Source organism: Scyliorhinus canicula, chromosome 1 (assembly GCF_902713615.1).
Source record: "Scyliorhinus canicula chromosome 1, sScyCan1.1, whole genome shotgun sequence".
Lineage (NCBI taxonomy): Eukaryota > Metazoa > Chordata > Chondrichthyes > Carcharhiniformes > Scyliorhinidae > Scyliorhinus > Scyliorhinus canicula.
Genome location: NC_052146.1, coordinates 414,504 through 436,333, shown reverse-complemented (window position 1 = coordinate 436,333; position 21,830 = coordinate 414,504). Strand labels below are relative to the sequence as shown.

The window sequence follows — 21,830 nt, the reverse complement described above, 5'->3', positions numbered from 1 at the left end:
GCAGGACATTCTGTGGGGGGAGGGTGAACAGCCAGCTGTCATGGTGCACATAGGCACCAACGATATAGGTAAAAAACGGGATGAGGTCCTACAAGCGGAATTCAGGGAGTTAGGAGTTAAACTAAAAAGTAGGACCTCAAAGGTAGTAATCTCAGGATTGCTACAAGTGCCACGAGCTAGTCAGAGTAGGAATGTCAGGATAGATAGGATGAATGCGTGGCTCGAGAGATGGTGCAATAGGGAGGGATTCAAATTCCTGGGGCATTGGGACCGGTTCTGGGGGAGGTGGGACCAGTACAAACCGGACGGTCTGCACCTGGGCAGGACTGGAACCGATGTCCTAGGGGGGGTGTTTTCTAGAGCTGTTGGGGAGGGTTTAAACTAATGTGGCAGGGGGATGGGAACCGATGCAGGAAGTTGGAAGGTAGTAAAACAGGGACAGAAGCAAAAGGAAGTAAGGGGAAAAGTGCAAGGCAGAGAAGACATAGTCAGAAATCTAAAAGGGCGACAGTACAAGGTACAGTGACTGAGGGGAGCACAGTGAATAGGCCCAGTAATAACAAAAGGAATAAAACTGAAGATGTTAAGATTCAAAACAGAGGTAAAAAAACCAACATAAGTGTACTTTACCTGAATGCTCGTAGTATTCGGAATAAAGTAAATGAGTTGATGGCACAAATCATCGTAAATGACTATGATTTAGTGGCCATTACTGAAACATGGTTAAAGGATGGTCACGACTGGGAGTTAAATATCCGAGGGTATCAAACTATTCGGAAGGACAGAGTGGATGGTAAGGGAGGTGGTGTTGCTCTGTTATTTAAGGATGACATCCGGGCAATAGTAAGGGATGACATCGGTTCTATGGAGGATAAGGTTGAATCCATTTGGGTGGAAATCAGGAATAGTAAGGTGAAAAAGTCACTGATAGGAGTAGTCTATCGGCCACCAAATAGTAACGTTATGGTGGGGCAGGCAATAAACAAAGAAATAACTGATGCATGTAGAAATGGTACAGCAGTTATCATGGGGGATTTTAATCTACATGTCGATTGGTTAACCAGGTCGGTCTAGGCAGCCTTGAGGAGGAGTTTATAGAATGTATCCGCGATAGTTTCCTGGAACAGTATGTAATGGAACCTACGAGGGAACAAGCAGTCCTAGATCTTGTCCTGTGTAATGAGACAGGATTGATTCATGATCTCATAGTTAGGGATCCTCTCGGAAGGAGCGATCACAATATGGTGGAATTTAAAATACAGATGGAGGGTGAGAAAGTAAAATCAAATACTAGCGTTTTGTGTTTAAACAAAGGAGATTACAAGGGGATGAGAGAAGAACTAGCTAAGGTAGATTGGGAGCTAAGACTTTATGGTGGAACAGTTGAGGAACAGTGGAGAACCTTCCAAGCGATTTTTCACAGTGCTCAGCAAAGGTTTATACCAACAAAAAGGAAGGACGGAAGAAAGAGGGAAAATCGACCGTGGATATCTAAGGAAATAAGGGAGAGTATCAAATTGAAGGAAAAAGCATATAAAGTGGCAAAGATTGCTGGGAGATTAGAGGACTGGGAAATCTTTAGGGGGCAACAGAAAGCTACTAAAAAAGCTATAAAGAAGAGTAAGATAGAGTATGAGAGTAAACTTGCTCAGAATATAAAAACAGACAGTAAAAGTTTTTACAAATATATAAGACAAAAAAGAGTGGGTAAGGTAAATATTGGTCCTTTAGAGGATGAGAAGGGAGTTTTAATAATGGGAGATGAGGAAATGGCTGAGGAACTGAACAGGTTTTTTGTGTCGGTCTTCACAGTGGAAGACACAAATAACATGCCAGCGACTGATAGAAATGAGGCTATGACAGGTGAGGACCTTGAGAGGATTGTTATCACTAAGGAGGGAGTGATGGGCAAGCTAATGGGGCTAAAGGTAGACAAGTCTCCTGGCCCTGATGGAATGCATCCCAGAGTGCTAAAAGAGATGGCTGGTGAAATTGCAGGTGCACTAGTGATAATTTACCGAAATTCACTAGACTCTGGGGTGGTCCCGGTGGATTGGAAATTAGCAAACATGACGCCACTGTTTAAAAAAGGAGGTAGGCAGAAAGCAGGAAATTATAGGCCAGTGAGCTTAACTTCGGTAATAGGGAAGATGCTGGAATCTATCATCAAGGAAGAAATTGCGAGGCATCTGGATAGAAATTGTCCCATTGGGCAGACGCAGCATGGGTTTGTAAAAGGCAGGTCATGCCTAACTAATTTAGTGGAATTTTTTGAGGACATTACCAGTGCAGTAGATAACGGGGAGCCGATGGATGTGGTATATCTGGATTTCCAGAAAGCCTTTGACAAGGTTGCACACAAAAGGTTGCTGCACAAGATAAAGATGCATGGCATTAAGGGTAAAGTAGTAGCATGGATAGAGGATTGGTTAATTAATAGAAAGCAAAGAGTGGGGATTAATGGGTGTTTCTCTGGTTGGCAATCAGTAGCTAGTGGTGTCCCTCAGGGATCCGTGTTGGGCCCACAATTGTTCACAATTTACATAGATAATTTGGAGTTGGGGACCAAGGGCAATGTGTCCAAGTTTGCAGATGACACTAAGATGAGTGGTAAAGCGAAAAGTGCAGAGGATACTGGAAGTCTGCAGAGGGATTTGGATAGGTTAAGTGAATGGGCTCGGGTCTGGCAGATGGAATACAATGTTGACAAATGTGAGGTTATCCATTTTGGTAGGAATAACAGCAAACGGGATTATTATTTAAACGATAAAATATTAAAGCATGCCGCTGTTCAGAGAGACTTGGGTGTGCTAGTGCATGAGTCACAGAAGGTTGCTTTACAAGTGCAACAGGTGATTAAGAAGGCAAATGGAATTTTGTCCTTCATTGCTCGAGGGATGGAGTTTAAGACTAGGGAAGTGTTGCAATTGTATAAGGTGTTAGTGCGGCCACACCTGGAGTATTGTGTTCAGTTTTGGTCTCCTTACTTGAGAAAGGACGTACTGGCGCTGGAGGGTGTGCAGAGGAGATTCACTAGGTTAATCCCAGAGCTGAAGGGGTTGGATTATGAGGAGAGGTTGAGTAGACTGGGACTGTACTCGTTGGAATTTAGAAGGATGAGGGGGGATCTTATAGAAACATTTAAAATTATGAAGGGAATAGATAGGATAGATGCGGGCAGGTTGTTTCCACTGGCGGGTGACAGCAGAACTAGGGGGCATAGCCTCAAAATAAGGGGAAGTAGATTTAGGACTGAGTTTAGGAGGAACTTCTTCACCCAAAGGGTTGGGAATCTATGGAATTCCTTGCCCAGTGAAGCAGTTGAGGCTCCTTCATTACATGTTTTTAAGGTAAAGATAGATAGTTTTTTGAAGAATAAAGGGATTAAGGGTTATGGTGTTCGGGCCGGAAAGTGGAGCTGAGTCCACAAAAGATCAGCCATGATCTAATTGAATGGCGGAGCAGGCTCGAGGGGCCAGATGGCCTACTCCTGCTCCTAGTTCTTATGTTCTTATGTTCTTCTGTTCTTTGTGTAAAGAAATGTCTCCTTATCTCTGTCCAAAATGGTTTACCCTGAATCCTCAGAATGTGACCCCTTGTTCTGGACACACCCATCATTGGTAACATCTTCCCTGCATCTACCCTGTCTAGACCTGTTAGAATTTTAAAAGTCTCTATGAGATCCCCCCTCATTCTTCTGAACTCCAGCGAGAACAATCCCAACCTAGTCAATCTCTCCTCATATGACAGTCCCGCCATCCCTGGAATCAGTCTGGGAAACCTTCGCTGCTCTCCCTCGAGAGCAGGAACATCCTTCCTCGGAGAAGGAGACCAAATCTGCACACAATACTCCAGGTGTGGCCTCACCAAGGCCCTGTATAATTGCAGCAACACATCCCTGCTCCTGTATTCGAATCCTCTCGCAATGAAGGCCAACATACCATTAGCCTTCTTTACCGCCTGCTACACCTGCATGCTTACCTTCAGCGAATGGTGCACAAGGACACCCAGGTCCCACTGCACACTCCCCTCTCCCAATTTGCAACCATTCAGGCAGTAATCTGCCTTCCTGTTTTTGCTTCCAAAGTGAATAACCTCACACTTATCCAAATTATACTGTATCTGCCATTGATTTGCCCACTTGCCCAACCTGCCCAGATCTTGCTGTAGGATCCCTGCATCCTCGCCACAATTCACCCTCCCGCCTAACTTTTTATCATCTGCAAACTTGAGATATTACATTTTGTTCCCTCATCCAAATCATTCATATATATTGTGAATAGCTGGGGTCCCAGCACCGATCCCTGTGGTACCCCGCTGGTTACTGCCTGCCAATTTGAAAAGGACCCATTAATCCCAACGCTTTGTTTCCTCTCTGCCAACCAGTTTTCTATCCAACTCAATACATTTCCCCCAATCCCAGGCACTTTAATTTTGCGCAATAATCTCTTATGCGGGACTTTGTCAAACGCCTTCTGAAAGTTCGAATATACCACATCGACTGGCTCCCCCTTGGCGACTGTACTGGTTACATCTTCAAATAATTCCAACAGATTTGTCAAGCATGATTTTCCTTCATTAATCCATGCTGGCTCTGACTGATCCTGCCACTGCTTTCTAAATGTTCCGCTATAAAGTCCTTGATAATGGATTCAAGCATTTTCCCCAGAACCGATGTTAGGCTGACTGGTCTATAATTCCCTGCTTTCTCTCTACCTCCCTTTTTGAATATTGGAGTGACATGAGCTACCCTCCAATCCGCAGGGATTGTTCCAGAGTCTATAGAATCCCAGAACATCCCAAAGAATTGTTCCGAGAACATCCCAAAGAATCATTCCGAGAACATCCCAAAGCATCTTTCCCAGAACATCCCAAAGCATCTTTCCCAGAAAATCCCAAAGCATCTTTCCCAGAACATCCCAAAGCATCATTCCCAGAAAATCCCAAAGCATCTTTCCCAGTGACAGAACATCCGAATGCATCTTTCCCAGAACATCCCAAAGCATCATTCCCAGAACATCCCAGAACTTCTTTCCCAGAAAATCCCAAAGCATCTTTCCCAGTGACAGAACATCCGAACGCATCTTTCCCAGAACATCCCAAAGCATCATTCCCAGAACATCCCAGAACTTCTTTCCCAGAATATCCCATAGTGGGCTCCGGAGAGTGGGGTACAGACACCGGAGAGTGAGATCCGGAGAGTGGGACCCGGAGAGTGGGACAAGGACAGTGGGGTACAGACCCCGGAGAGTGGGACCCGGAGAATGGTATACGGAGAGTGGGACCCGGAGAGTGGGGCAAGGACAGTGGGGTACAGACCTCGGAGAGTGGGACCCGGAGAGTGGGGCAAGGACAGTGTGGTACAGACCCCGGAGAGTGGGACCCGGAGAATGGGATACGGAGAGTGGGACCCGGAGAGTGGGGCAAGGACAGTGGGGTACAGACCTCGGAGAGTGGGGTACAGACCCCGGAGAGTGGGGTACAGACCCCGGAGAGTGGGGTACAGACCCCGAAGAGTGGGACCCGGAGAGTGGGGCACAGACCCCGGAGAGTGGGACCCGGAGAGTGGGGTACAGACCCCGGAGAGTGGGGTACAGACCTCGGAGAGTGGGGTACAGACCCCGGAGAGTGGGGTACAGACCCCGGAGAGTGGGGTACAGACCCCAGAGAGTGGGGTACAGACCCCGGAGAGTGGGGTACAGACCCCGGAGAGTGGGGGATAGACCTGGCGAGTGGGGTACAGACCCCGGAGAGTGGGGGATAGACCTGGCGAGTGGGTGGACAGTTTTATGTACATTGATGTATCTTCAGTTTAGGCAGTTTAATGTTGCTATGTTGGTCCTGTGCAGACAGTGTCTGATCACTAGAGGCCTGGGTTAGGGTTAGATCTCAGTTATCCAGTACAGTTCTCTTGGTAATGAGCACCTTGAATTTTACCCAGAGCACAGATTAAACAGCTGTCAGTTCATAAAAATAATTGAATAAAACTGACTTACGGTATTCCTTTGGCAGATTTCAGGAACAGGTTTAACTGAAATTTAATTGAAACGTTCAATGGGATCCCAGACAACTGCAAGAGAAAAATAAAAAGATTGTCTTTGACATATTTTCTGCAAAGTATTGGATAGTTTAACTTGCTCAGTGATTGGTCACATTAATCAGCGTTGACCTTTCCTGACCTTTCACTTGTTTCAATTGGTTTGGGTTCAGAGTTAAATCTATCACTAAGTTGGGCATAACTCTCACATTCCCTTTTCCCAGAAATATAAAGGTCAGGATTTGCCGCTCACTCCGATTTTACCAGCTAGCGAAATCCAACTTTTATTCAGATTCTTTCGAAATGTGCACAGCTCCGTGGACAACACAACTGAGAGAAAATCCCACAGAATTGACCCTTCGGACAGCTGCATGTGCCAGAAATCACATTCACAAACCCGACTCCTCCAGAGCGCACACTCACTGGGAAGATTGCAGAACCGTTCACTTGGGGCAGAATTAGACCACGTCAGTGAGGAGAGTGCAGACCAGGCCACTGCAGAATGAGGGACAGTTTGAGGAAGTGGGTATAGTTTTTGGTTGGCATCTTCCATCTGTTAGAGACAATGAGAATGCAATCTCAGAACTTTGATTAGATCATCTGTTCCATTTCTTTTGCTGACTAAACAAGGTGTTTGCTGAGTGCCAAAATTCCACAAGTGAAGTTATCCCTTGCCAGTGGGCGGTCGATCAGTCCCTTGCCAGTGGTGCCAGTGGGTGGTCGATCAGTCCCTTGCCAGTGGTGTCAGTGGGCGGTCGATCGGTCCCTTGCCAGTGGTGCCAGTGGGCGGTCGATCGGTCCCTTGCCAGTGGTGCCAGTGGTGGGGACGATCGGTCCCTTGCCAGTGGTGCCAGTGGTGGGGACGATCGGTCCCTTGCCAGTGGTGCCAGTGGTGTCAGTGGTGGGGGAGATCTGTGCTGATGCAGTGATGCAGAGCTGGTGTCTGCTTTGGAGTCTCTGAAGCTGCAGCTTGTCAAGATAGTGAATTTGTGCCCACAGCTGGTGTCACCATCTTCACCAATGCCCAGCTTTCCCACTCAGCACAATCAATAATGAGGTTTTCACGTTTCTTTCGACACTGTCCTTGGGCAGGTTGTTTTCCTATTCGGCTGTTGGGATGGGATTCCCCCTCACTGCATAGAAAGGTTAAAATTACAGAGGGTTTGATAATCACCAGGATAGATGTGATGACCCCTGGGCTAGCACGTGGTCAATTCCAGCCCATTAACCCACAGACCTAACACAACTAATATTAGCCTTTATTTTAAAATAGCTGAGAAACATGGTGAGCCCAAAATTCTCTAGTCACCAGGCTTGGAACTTTAACACAAGGAACCTTTTATTATGTACAGTATTAGAATTAAACAGAAAGAAAATGTAAATGACTATTGAATACCCCTTTCCCAACCCCCCTTCCTAACTCGCCCCACTCTCCACACACACACAGACACAGTAGCACACACACAGACACACACACACACACACACACACACAGAGACGGACATACACAGACACAGTCGCACACACACAGACACACACACGCACACACACAGACACACACACGCACACACACACACACACACACACACACAGACACACACACACACGCACAGACGGACACACACAGACACAGTCGCACACACACACAGACAGACACACACACGCACACACACACACACACACAGACACACACACACACGGACACACACAGACACAGTCGCACACACACAGACACAGTCGCACACACAGACACAGTTGCACACAGACAGACACACACACACGCACACACACACACACAGACGCACAGACGGACACACACAGACACAGTCTTGCACACACAGACACACACACACACAGACACAGATGCACACACACACAGACGCACACACACACAGACACACACAGATGCACACACACACAGACGCACATACACAGACACAGTCGCACACACACAGACACACACACACAGACACTGTCGCACACACACAGACACACACAGACGCACACAGACACAGTCGCACACACACAGACACACACACACAGACAGACACACACACAGACACAGTCACACAGACACACACACACACACACATACAGACGCGCACACACAGACGCACACACACAGACACAGTCGCACACACACAGACGCACACACATACACACGCAGACATACACACAGACACACACACACAGATGCACACACACATACACACACAGGCACACACACAGACGCATACACACACAGACACACACAGACACACACAGACACACACACAGACGCACACACACATACACACACACATACACATACAGACACACACACAGACGCACACACACAGACACACACACAGACGCACACACACAGACGCACACACACAGACACACACACAGACGCACACACACAGACGCACACACACACACAGACACACACGCAGACGCACACACACAGACAGAGGGGAAGGGTGCTGGAAAGGGAAATAAAATATTAATAAAAGTAAAAGGATAAAGGGTCTGGGATGTACTGGGATGTCTTCCAGTTCATTTCTTTCTGAAGGTTAGGTCTCCAGTTGGGTTCTTTTGCTTCAATTTGTGATGATCTTCACCGCGGACTCAGCAGGTAACCAGCAGCAGAGAGAGGGAGAAACACGGCTCCTCTTCCCTCGAGGGTCCAGAGGCTTCTGGCAAGGTTGTCTAATTCTTCAGTAGATTCAAGTTTCCAGCAAGTATGTGCCAGACACTTTGGTTTTAGACCAATAAAGCAGTTCTTTCAGAGAGATATAAAGAAAGAGAGTGTGTTCCTTATCCTTCCAAGGATTAAACACTTCTGTCAAGCTGTCTCAGAAAGCATCACACAGGAACGAAGCACTGGCTGTTGCCTGGCAGAACACTGTCCCCGGCCAACACACAAGTTCCCAGCCAGCCAATCGAACCGACCTCCTCCAAACCAGTTCTAAAGATTCACTCGTGCTGATAAATCCTGGGAACACGCTGTCCTGACGAGCAGGCTGTTTCAGCTCGAGTCTTCTGCTTCATGGCACATTCCAATCATTCCAAAATGGGAACAGAGGACTTAAACAGGAAAGACTCTGACGACGGAGAATGTCTTTGCAATCACTCTCACATTTGATCAATTTATTGTCGTTCTTTGAAGCAATGATATTGGATAGAGTGGAATTGGTGGATGTGTTGTACTGAGATTTACAGAAGGCACTTGATAAGATACCACATCAAACCTTGTTGCAAAAAATAACTGACGTTACGGTGGGTAACACATTGGCACAGAGAGAGGATTAGCCAGCGAACAGAAAACAGAGAGTGGGTATAAAAGGGTCTTTTTCCAGCTGCCAGGATCGCACAAATGGTGCGCCACAGAGATCAAAAAGGACAAAGAAAAGTTTCTTTTCAGCAGTCAAGGGCATTCAGCCTCTGATCTCCGGGTAAGCGTTCTCCAAGGCGGCCTTCAGGACGCGCGACAACGCAGAATCGCCGAGTGGAAACTTATAGCCAAGTTCCGCACACATGAGTACGGCCTCAACCGGGACCTGGGATTCATGTCGCATTACATTCATCCCCCACCATCTGGCCTGGGCTTGCGAAGTCCTACCAACTGTCCTGGCTTGAGACAATTCAAACCTCTTTAACCTGGGGATACCCCTATCTCTGGATCTGTAAAGACTTGATTACCCGCAAATTCTCACATTCTAAGCATTGTCTTGTATCTTTGACTTTGTCTATATATATGTTTCTGGAACCCACCTCTCCATTCACCTGAGGAAGGAGCTGCGCTCCGAAAGCTAGTGTTTGAAACAAACATGATGGACTTTAACCTAGTATTGTAAGACTTCTTTTTTTTTTTTTTTTTTTTTTTTTTTAAATAATTTTTATTGAATTTTTCAAAATACAAACATTTTAAACCCCCCCTACATTTACATTTAAATTATAACAAAACAAAGTCAAACCCCCCTACTTAACAAGAAAAAGAAAAAAAAAAAAACCCCCCCCCCCCCCCCCCCCCCCCCCCCCCGCCGGCGAACCGACAGTCAGACCAACTTATCATTTCTAGCAGCGTCCTCGGGCAGGCCTTGCCCGTGCCACCGCCGCTACCGTACTTCCTTCGTCGTTGGTCCCCCCCCCCCCCCCCCCCCCCTCCCCCCCTCCCCGCCCTCCCCTCCCCTCCCGGGTTGCTGCTGTCATGGCCTCAGTTTCTATCTCTGATCCAAGAGGTCTAGGAAGGGTTGCCATCGCCTGGAAAACCCCTGCACCGACCCTCTCAGGGCGAATTTGATCCTTTCCAATTGGATGAAGTTTGCCATGTCGTTTAACCAGGTGTTAACACTCGGAGGCCTTTCGTCCCTCCACTGAATCAGGATCCTCCTCCGAGCCACCAAGGACGCAAAGGCTAATATTCCAGCCTCCCTCGCCTCCTGTACCCCCGGTTCCACCCCAACCCCGAAGATCGCAAGTCCCCATCCTGGCTTGACCCTGGACCCCACCACTCTCGACACCGTCCCTGCCACCCCCTTCCAGAACTCCTCCAGTGCCGGACATGCCCAAAACATATGTGCATGATTCGCAGGGCTTCCCGAACATCTAATACACCTGTCTTCACCCCCGAAAAACCGACTCATCCTTGTCCCCGTCATGTGGGCTCTATGCAGTACCTTAAATTGAATGAGACTTAGTCTCGCACATGACGACGACGAGTTAACCCTCTCCAGGGCGTCTGCCCATGTCCCGTCCTCTATCTGTTCCCCCAGCTCTAACTCCCACTTATCTTTCAGCTCCTCTACTGGTACCTCCTCCACCTCCTGCATAATCTTATAGATGTCCGAGATCTTCCCCTCCCCGACCCAGACCCCTGATAGCACCCTATCACTCACCCCCCTGTCGGGGAGCGCGGGGAACCCCGCTACCTGTCGTCTGGCAAATGCCTTCACTTGGAGGTACCTGAACGTGTTCCCCGGGGGGAGCCCAAATTTCTCCTCCAGCTCTCCCAGGCTCGCAAACCTCCCCTCTATAAACAAGTCCCTCAGTTGTCTAATACCCGCCCTCTGCCAGCTCTGGAATCCCCCTCCTGTGTTTCCCGGCGCAAATCTGTGGTTCCCTCTTAGTGGTGCCCCTATCAGACCTCCCACTTCCCCCCTGTGTCGCCTCCACTGCCCCCAGATCTTGAGGGTGGCCGCCACCACCGGGCTCGTGGTATACCTCGTGGGAGGGAGCGGCCATGGTGCCGTTACCAGTGCCCCTAAGCTTATGTTGCCGCAGGACGCCCTCTCCATGCGCTTCCAGGCTGCCCCCTCCCCTTCCATCATCCACTTTCGTACCATCGATGTATTTGCCGCCCAGTAATATCCTGAAAGGTTGGGTAACGCCAGCCCTCCACTATCCCTACTCCGCTCCAAAAAGACCCTTCTAACTCTCGGGGTGCCATGTGCCCACACATACCCCATGATACTACTCGTTACCTTCTTGAAAAAGGCCCTGGGGAGGAAGATGGGCAGACACTGGAACAAAAACAAGAACCTCGGGAGGACCGTCATTTTAACTGACTGCACCCTCCCTGCTAGCGACAGCGGCACCATGTCCCACCTCTTAAACTCCTCCTCCATCTGCTCCACCAGTCTGGAAAAGTTCAACTTGTGTAGGGTCCCCCAGTTCTTTGCCACCTGCACCCCCAAATACCTAAAACTTTTAACTGCTCTTTTGAAGGGGAGCCTCCCAATTCCCTCCCCTTGGTCTCCCGGGTGTATTACAAAGACCTCACTTTTCCCCAGATTTAATTTATATCCCGAAAAGTCCCCGAACTCCGCTAGTATCCCCATTACCTCCGGCATTCCCCCCTCCGGGTCTGCCACATACAACAACAAATCATCCGCATAGAGCGAGACCCGATGTTCCTCCCCTCCCCTTGTCAGTCCTCTCCACCCCCCTGAACCCCTCAGTGCCATCGCCAACGGCTCAATCGCTAATGCAAAGAGTAAGGGAGATAGGGGACATCCCTGCCTAGTACCTCGATGGAGCCCAAAATATTCTGACCTCCTCCCGTTTGTTACCACACTTGCCATCGGAGCTGAATAGAGCAGTTTTACCCACTTGATAAATCCCTCCCCAAACCCAAACCTTTCCAACGTCTCCCACAAGTATTCCCACTCCACCCTGTCAAATGCCTTCTCCGCGTCCAGCGCTACCACTATCTCCGCCTCCCCTTCCACTGCTGGCATCATAATCACATTTAACAATCTCCGGACATTTGTGTTAAGTTGGCGTCCCTTCACGAACCCCGTCTGGTCTTCATGGACTACCCCTGGCACACAGTCCTCTATCCTGGTTGCCAGGACCTTTGCTAACAGCTTGGCATCTACATTTAAGAGGGAGATAGGCCTGTAGGACCCGCACTGGACCGGGTCCTTGTCCCGCTTCAAAATCAAGGAGATCAGGGCCTGCGACATTGTTGGAGGCAGAACCCCCCCCTCGCGCGCCTCATTGAAGGCTCGCACCAGCACTGGACCCACCAAGTCCACAAATTTCCTGTAAAACTCCACCGGGAACCCATCCGGCCCCGGCGCCTTCCCCGCCTGCATCTGGCCTATCCCTTTAATTAGCTCCTGCAGCTCAATCGGCGCCCCCCAACCCTTCCACCAGCTCCTCCTGTACCTTTGGGAACCCCAATTTGTCGAGAAAGTTCTTCATTCCCCCTCTCCTCTTCGGCGGTTCAGACCTATACAATTCCCTATAGAAGTCCCTAAAGACCCTATTCACCTCTTGCCCCTTCTGCACTACATCCCCACCCCTCTCTCTCACTCCCCCAATCTCTCTGGCTGCATCTCGCTTACGAAGCTGGTGTGCCAGCATCCTGCTCGCCTTTTCCCCGTACTCATACGCCGCACCCTGCGCCCTTCTCCACTGCATTTCCGCCTTCCTAGTGGTCAGTAGGTCGAACCTGGCCTGCAAGCTACGCCGCTCCCTTAATAGCCCCTCCTCTGGCGCCGCCGCATATTTCCTATCTACTTCTAGGAGCTCCCCCACCAGCCTCTCCCTTTCCTGCCTCTCCTTCCTCTCTCTGTGTGCCCTTATGGAGATCAGCTCTCCTCTAATCACTGCTTTCAAGGCCTCCCAGACCGTCCCCACCTGCACCTCACCTGTGTCATTCGTACCCAGATAGTTCTCAATGCCCGTTCTCACCCTTCTGCACACCTCTTCGTCCGCCAACAGCCCTACATCCAGGCGCCACAACGGGCGTTGGTCCCGCGCCTCCCCCATGTCCACGTCCACCCAATGTGGTGCATGGTCCGATATCGCAATGGCCGAGTACTCCGTGTCCTGCACTCTCGGTATCAGCCCCCTGTTCAATACGAAAAAATCGATCCTAGAGTACACTCTGTGGACGTGGGAGAAAAAAGAATACTCCCTCGCCCTAGGCCTACCAAATCTCCATGGGTCTACCCCTCCCATCTGCTCCATGAACCCCCTTAACACCTCTGCCGCTGCCGGCCTCCTATTCGTCCTGGAACTCGATCTATCCAGCCCAGGGTCTAACACCGTATTAAAGTCCCCTCCCATGATCAGGCCCCCTGCCTCCAGTCCCGGGATGAGGCCCAGCAGGCGCCTCATAAAACCCGCGTCGTCCCAGTTCGGGGCATACACATTTACCAGTACCACACTCTCTCCCTGCAGCCTACCCCTCACCATCACGTACCTGCCCTCCTTGTCTGCCACCACCTCTGCCGCCACAAACGACACTCTCTTTCCCACCAAAATCGCCACCCCCCGGTTCTTGATATCCAAGCCTGAGTGGAACACCTGTCCCACCCACCCCCTTCTCAGGCGGACCTGATCTGCTACCCTCAAATGAGTCTCCTGCAGCATTGCTACATCAGCCTTCAGTCCCTTCAGGTGTGAGAAGACCCTTGATCTTTTGACCGGCCCATTCAGCCCCCTTACGTTCCACGTGATCAATCGGGTCGCAGAGCGACCCGTCCCTACTCCCTGTCGATTAGCCATGTCTTGTCCCTTGCTCCCCCCGGGTCATCCCTTCTTTTCTGACCCGCTTCCCATAGCGATGGCCCCCCCCCCCCCCCCACCCCCCCCGGCTCTCCCCTTCTCGTCCCTGGTCTTTCTAGCAGCAACCCGGTGTCCCCCCCCCAGGCCCCCCCCCCCTCCCCCCCCCCCCCCCCCCCCCCCCCCTGGCTAGGACCCCTCCTAGCCGCGATGTACCCCACATCGTACTCCCGAGAGTCAGCTGGTCTCCGCTGACCCGGCTGCTCCTGCCACATTCCGACTCCTCCCGGTTCACCCCATCTGCGCCCGTGAAAGATCCCCTTAAAACCCCCGAGAAAGACCCGCATAATCAACCCGCTCCCCCCCCGTCCCGTCTCCCCAACTTAACGATATAAATACAAATACCCAATGGCAACTAAATACATAAATACTTAACTACATACTTAAATAACAAAATAATTAACTAACTATCAACTAACAGTGTGCCCAACCATCACCCTCCATCAAACAGTATAAATAACCGCAGATAACCATAACCCGAAAAGAAAAAAAAGAACAAAAAACCCCCCCAAGCACCCAAAGACAAAGGGTAAGAGGGGTAAATAACTAAGGGAAATTGGAAACGGGAAAAAACACCCCATAAGAAGCCAACGACCCACAATAGAGATTTCAACAGTACAAATATACAGAAACACCCAACAACTCGAAACCTTCAAAATATTCAGAAAAGTCAACCGTTCGATAAAAAACACCCCAAACACTCCACGAAACTGTTACCCAGTTCCGACCTGGCCTGAAAAAGAAAAGGGCCACTTGCACAATCAAGAGTCCCCCGGCGGCTACGACCGCCGGTGCTCCCAGGTTTTAGTTCGTGTCCAACTTTTCCTCTTGTACAAAGGTCCAGGCCTCCTCTGGGGACTCGAAATAATGATGTTGGTCCTTGTAGGTGACCCACAAGCGCGCCGGTTGCAACATTCCAAATTTGATCTTTTTCGCGTGTAGCACCGCCTTTGTCCGGTTGTACCGGGCCCGCCGCTTTGCCACCTCCGCACTCCAGTCCTGGTACACCCTTACCGTCGAGTTCTGCCACTTGCTGCTTTTCTCCCTTTTAGCCCACCTCAGGACTTTCTCTCGATCACTTAGCCGCTGGAACCGCACCAGCACCGCCCTCGGGGGCTCGTTTGCCCTAGGCCTCCTGGCCATGACCCGGTATGCCTCTTCCAATTCCAGGGGCGCCGGACCGGCCCCTTCCCCCATCAGGGAGCTCAACATCTCCGCCACATATCCCGGGAGATCCGACCCCTCCAGGCCTTCTTCCAGGCCCAGGATCCTCAAATTTTTCCTCCTCATCCGAGTGTCCAGCTCCTCGAAGCGGCTCTGCCACTTCATGTGGAGTGCCTCGTGCACCTCCACCTTTGCCCCGATGACTGTGGCCTCCTCCTCCCTCGCGGCCATCTCCTGCTGCAGATCTTTAATCGACGCCTCTTGGATCGCCTGGGCTCCCACCAACCTGGTGGCCGTCGCGTTCATGGACTCTAAGAGTTCCACTTTCATCTCCGTGAAAAAACGGAGGAGAGCGGCCTGCTGCTCCTCCGCCCATTTCTTCCACTCCTCCGGTGCACCGCCGGCCGCCATTTTGATTTTCTTCCCCCGCTTTTTTTGGGGAGCTGCTGCCGTTTTTCTTGCCGCTCCACTCCGGGTACCGACCATAAAATCGGTCTAGTTCTCCTCAGGGGACCTTCCCCCACCGGGATTCGTTTTTTCAGCGCCGTTGGGGCCCTCCAATTGGCCCAAAAACACCTTTGTTGCAGGAGCTTCCAAATGTGCGGCTTAGCTAGTCATAGCCGCAACCGGAAGTCTATTGTAAGACTTCTTACCATCCTATTCATGTATTTGTCAAGGTGCGCCAAAACATCGCTATCGTCCCTGCTTCCACCACCTCCTCCGGCAGCGAGTTCCAGGCACCCACTACCCTCTGTGTAAAAAGCTTCCCTTGCACATCTCCTTGGAACTTTGCCCCTCGCAACTTAGACTAATGTCCCCCAGTAATTAACCCTTCCACACTGGGAAAAAGATTCTGACCATCCACTCTGTCCATGGCCCTCATAATCTTGTAGACTTCTATCAAGTCGCCCCTCAACCTTCCTCATTCCAGTGAGAACAGACCAAGTTTCTCCAACCTCTCCACATAGCTAATGCCCTCCATACCAGGCAACATTCTGGTAAATCCTTTTTTTAAAAAACAATTTTTATTGAAAAATGTTGTATTTATATAACAACAACGAACCGCAATAAAATACCAACAATAACAATGATGATAACAGTCTTAAACATTCGCCCATCCTCAATGAACAACAAAACATATTAACAACAACAACTTAAATTAACACAATATTAAGTTAAATAACCATAGAGAAAAAAAAAAAAAATAGAAACAAAAAAGAACACCCTCCACCCCCCCCCCCCCCCCCCCCCCCCCCCCCCCCCCCCCCCCCGGGTTGCTGCTGCTATTGACCAAGATACCTATCTTTGAGACAGAAAGTCCAGAAAAGGCTGCCACCGTTTATAGAACCCTTGTATTGATCCTCTCAGGGCAAATTTGACCCTTTCCAATTTTATAAATCCCGCCAGGTCACTGATCCAGGTCTCCACGCTTGGGGGCCTCGACTCCTTCCACTGTAACAGAATCCTGAAACACAACGCACTCACCTGAACCACAACACACTCACCTGAACCACAACGCACTCACCTGAACCACAACGCACTCACCTGAACCACAACGCACTCACCTGAACCACAACGCACTCACCTGAACCACAACACACTCACCTGAACCACAACACACTCACCTGCACCACAACGCGCTCACCTGAACCACAACACACTCACCTGCCCCACAACACACTCACCTGCACCACAACACACTCACCTGAACAACAACGCACTCACCTGAACCACAACACACTCACCTGAACCACAACGCACTCACCTGAACCACAACACACTCACCTGAACAACAACGCACTCACCTGCACGACAACGCACTCACCTGCACGACAACGCACTCACCTGCACCACAACACACTCACCTGCACCACAACACACTCACCTGAACCACAACGCACTCACCTGCACCACAACACACTCACCTGAACAACAACGCACTCACCTGCACGACAACGCACTCACCTGCACGACAACGCACTCACCTGCACCACAACGCACTCACCTGCGCCACAACACACTCACCTGAACCACAACGCACTCACCTGGACAACAACACACTCACCTGAACCACAACACACTCACCTGAACCACAACACACTCACCTGAACCACAACACACTCACCTGAACCACAAGGCACTCACCTGAACCACAACACACTCACCTGAACCACAACACACTCACCTGAACCACAACACACTCACCTGAACCACAAGGCACTCACCTGAACCACAACGCACTCACCTGAACCACAACACACTCACCTGGACTACAAGACACTCACTAGTTCTACAACACACTCACCTGGACTACGAGACACTGGACGTCAACACACTCACCTGAACAACAAAGCACTCACCTGAACCACAACGCACTCACCTGCACCACAACTCACTCACCTGAACCACAACACACTCACCTGAACCACAACGCACTCACCCTGCACCACAACGCACTCACCTGAACCACAACGCACTCACCCTGCACCACAACTCACTCACCTGAACCACAACGCACTCACCTGAACCACAACACACTCACCTGAACCACAACGCACTCACCTGAACCACAACACACTCACCTGAACCACAACGCACTCACCTGAACCACAACACACTCACCTGAACCACAACACACTCACCTGAACCACAACACACTCACCTGCACCACAACACACTCACCTGAACCACAACGCACTCACCTGAACCACAACACACTCACCTGATCCACAACACACTCACCTGCAACACAACGCACTCACCTGAACCACAACGCACTCACCTGAACCACAACACACTCACCTGAAGCAAAACACACTCACCTGAACCACAACGCACTCACCCTGCACCACAACGCACTCACCTGCACCACAACGCACTCACCTGAACCACAACACACTCACCTGAACCACAAGACACACACCTGAACCACAACACACTCACCTGAACCACAACACACTCACCTGCAACACAACACACTCACCTGAACCACAACGCACTCACCTGAACCACAACCCACTCACCTGAACCACAACGCACTCACCTGAACCACAACGCACTCACCCTGCACCACAACACACTCACCTGAACCACAACACACTCACCTGAACCACAACACACTCACCTGAACCACAACACACTCACCTGAACCACAACACACTCACCTGAAGCAAAACACACTCACCTGAACCACAACGCACTCACCCTGCACCACAACACACTCACCTGAACCACAACACACTCACCTGGACTACAACACACTCACCTGAACCACAACACACTCACCTGAACCACAACACACTCACCTGAACCACAACACACTCACCTGAACCACAACACACTCACCTGAACCACAACGCACTCACCTGAACCACAACACACTCACCTGAACCACAACGCACTCACCTGAACCACAACGCACTCACCTGCACCACAACAAACTCACCTGAACCACAACACACTCACCTGAACCACAAGACACACACCTGAACCACAACACACTCACCTGAACCACAAGACACACACCTGAACCACAACACACTCACCTGCACCACAACGCACTCACCTGAACCACAACACACTCACCTGCCCCACAACGGACTCACCTGATCCACAACACACACACCTGAACCACAACACACTCACCTGAACCACAACGGACTCACCTGAACCACAACGCACTCACCTGAACCACAACACACACACCTGAACCACAACACACTCACCTGAACCACAACACACTCACCTGCACCACAACGCACTCACCTGAAGCACAAAAAACTCACCTGAAGCAAAACGCACTCACCTGAACCACAACACACTCACCTGAACCACAACACACTCACCTGAACCACAACACACTCACCTGAACCACAACACACTCACCTGAACCACAACGCACTCACCTGAACCACAACACACTCACCTGAACCACAACGCACTCACCTGAACCACAACGCACTCACCTGCACCACAACAAACTCACCTGAACCACAACACACTCACCTGAACCACAAGACACACACCTGAACCACAACACACTCACCTGAACCACAAGACACACACCTGAACCACAACACACTCACCTGCACCACAACGCACTCACCTGAACCACAACACACTCACCTGCCCCACAACGGACTCACCTGATCCACAACACACACACCTGAACCACAACACACTCACCTGAACCACAACGGACTCACCTGAACCACAACGCACTCACCTGAACCACAACACACTCACCTGAACCACAACACACTCACCTGAACCACAACACACTCACCTGCACCACAACGCACTCACCTGAAGCACAAAAAACTCACCTGAAGCAAAACGCACTCACCTGAACCACAACGCACTCACCTGAACCACAAGGCACTCACCTGAACCACAACGCACTCACCTGCCCCACAACACACTCACCTGAACCACAACGCACTCACCTGAACCACAACGCACTCACCTGACGCACAACGCACTCACCTGAACCACAACACACTCACCTGAACCACAACACACTCACCTGAACCACAACACACTCACCTGAACCACAACACACTCACCTGAACCACAACACACTCACCTGAACCACAACACACTCACCTGAACCACAACGCACTCACCTGAACCACAACACACTCACCTGAACCACAACACACTCACCTGCACAACACACTCACCTGAACCACAACACACTCACCTGCACAACAACACACTCACCTGAACCGCAACACACTCACCTGCACCACAACACACTCACCTGAACCACAACGCACTCACCTGCACAACACACTCACCTGAACCACAACACACTCACCTGCACCACAACACACTCACCTGAACCACAACGCACTCACCTGCACAACACACTCACCTGAACCGCAACACACTCACCTGAACCACAACGCACTCACCTGCACCACAACACACTCACCTGCACAACACACTCACCTGAACCGCAACACACTCACCTGCACCACAACACACTCACCTGAACCACAGCGCACTCACCTGCACCACAACACACTCACCTGAACCACAACGCACTCACCTGCACAACACACTCACCTGAACCACAACACACTCACCTGAACCACAACACACTCACCTGAACCACAACACACTCACCTGCACCACAACACACTCACCTGAACCACAACGCACTCACCTGGAGCACAACGGACTCACCTGAACCACAACACACTCACCTGAACCACAACGCACTCACCTGAACCACAACACACTCACCTGAACCACAACACACTCACCTGAACCACAACGCACTCACCTGAACCACAACGCACTCACCTGAACCACAACACACTCACCTGCACCACAACACACTCACCTGCAGCACAACGGACTCACCTGAACCACAACGCACTCACCTGGAGCACAACGGACTCACCTGAACCACAACGCACTCACCTGAACCACAACACACTCACCTGCACAACAACACACTCACCTGAACCACAACGGACTCACCTGCACCACAACACACTCACCTGACGCACAACGCACTCACCTGCACCACAACGGACTCACCTGCACCACAACACACTCACCTGATCCACAACACACACACCTGCACCACAACGCACTCACCTGATCCACAACACACTCACCTGAACCACAACGCACTCACCTGAACCACAACACACTCACCTGAACCACAACGCACTCACCTGAAGCACAACACACTCACCTGCACAACAACGCACTCACCTGAACCACAACGCACTCACCTGAACCACAACACACTCACCTGCAGCACAACGGACTCACCTGAACCACAACGCACTCACCTGAACCACAACACACTCACCTGAACCACAACGCACTCACCTGCACAACACACTCACCTGAACCACAACGCACTCACCTGAACCACAACACACTCACCTGAACCACAACACACTCACCTGAACCACAACACACTCACCTGCACCACAACGCACTCACCTGAACCACAACACACTCACCTGCACCACAACAAACTCACCTGAACCACAACACACTCACCTGAACCACAACACACTCACCTGAACCACAACACACTCACCTGAACCACAACACACTCACCTGAACCACAACACACTCACCTGAACCACAACACACTCACCTGCACCACAACACACTCACCTGATCCACAACACACTCACCTGAACCACAACACACTCACCTGAACCACAACGCACTCACCTGCACAACACACTCACCTGCACCACAACACACTCACCTGATCCACAACACACTCACCTGAACCACAACACACTCACCTGAACCACAACGCACTCACCTGCACAACACACTCACCTGCACCACAACACACTCACCTGATCCACAACACACTCACCTGCACAACACACTCACCTGAACCACAACTCACTCACCTGCACAACAACACACTCACCTGAACCACAACGCACTCACCTGAACCACAACACACTCACCTGAACCACAACACACTCACCTGCACCACAACGCACTCACCTGATCCACAACACACTCACCTGCACCACAACGCACTCACCTGCACCACAACGGACTCACCTGCACCACAACA

The 21,830-nt window shown here is 50.6% G+C and overlaps 1 protein-coding gene across 1 annotated transcript in view; it reads right to left on the bottom strand.

Annotated features, from left to right (window-relative positions):
* Positions 1–21,830, bottom strand: part of LOC119966451 (scavenger receptor class B member 1-like) — a 115,639-nt gene that overhangs the window by 25,506 nt on the left and 68,303 nt on the right. Inside the window, 1 exon segment of the mRNA XM_038798192.1 lies at positions 5,997–6,070. Within this exon segment, the coding sequence (XP_038654120.1) occupies positions 5,997–6,070 (74 nt within the window).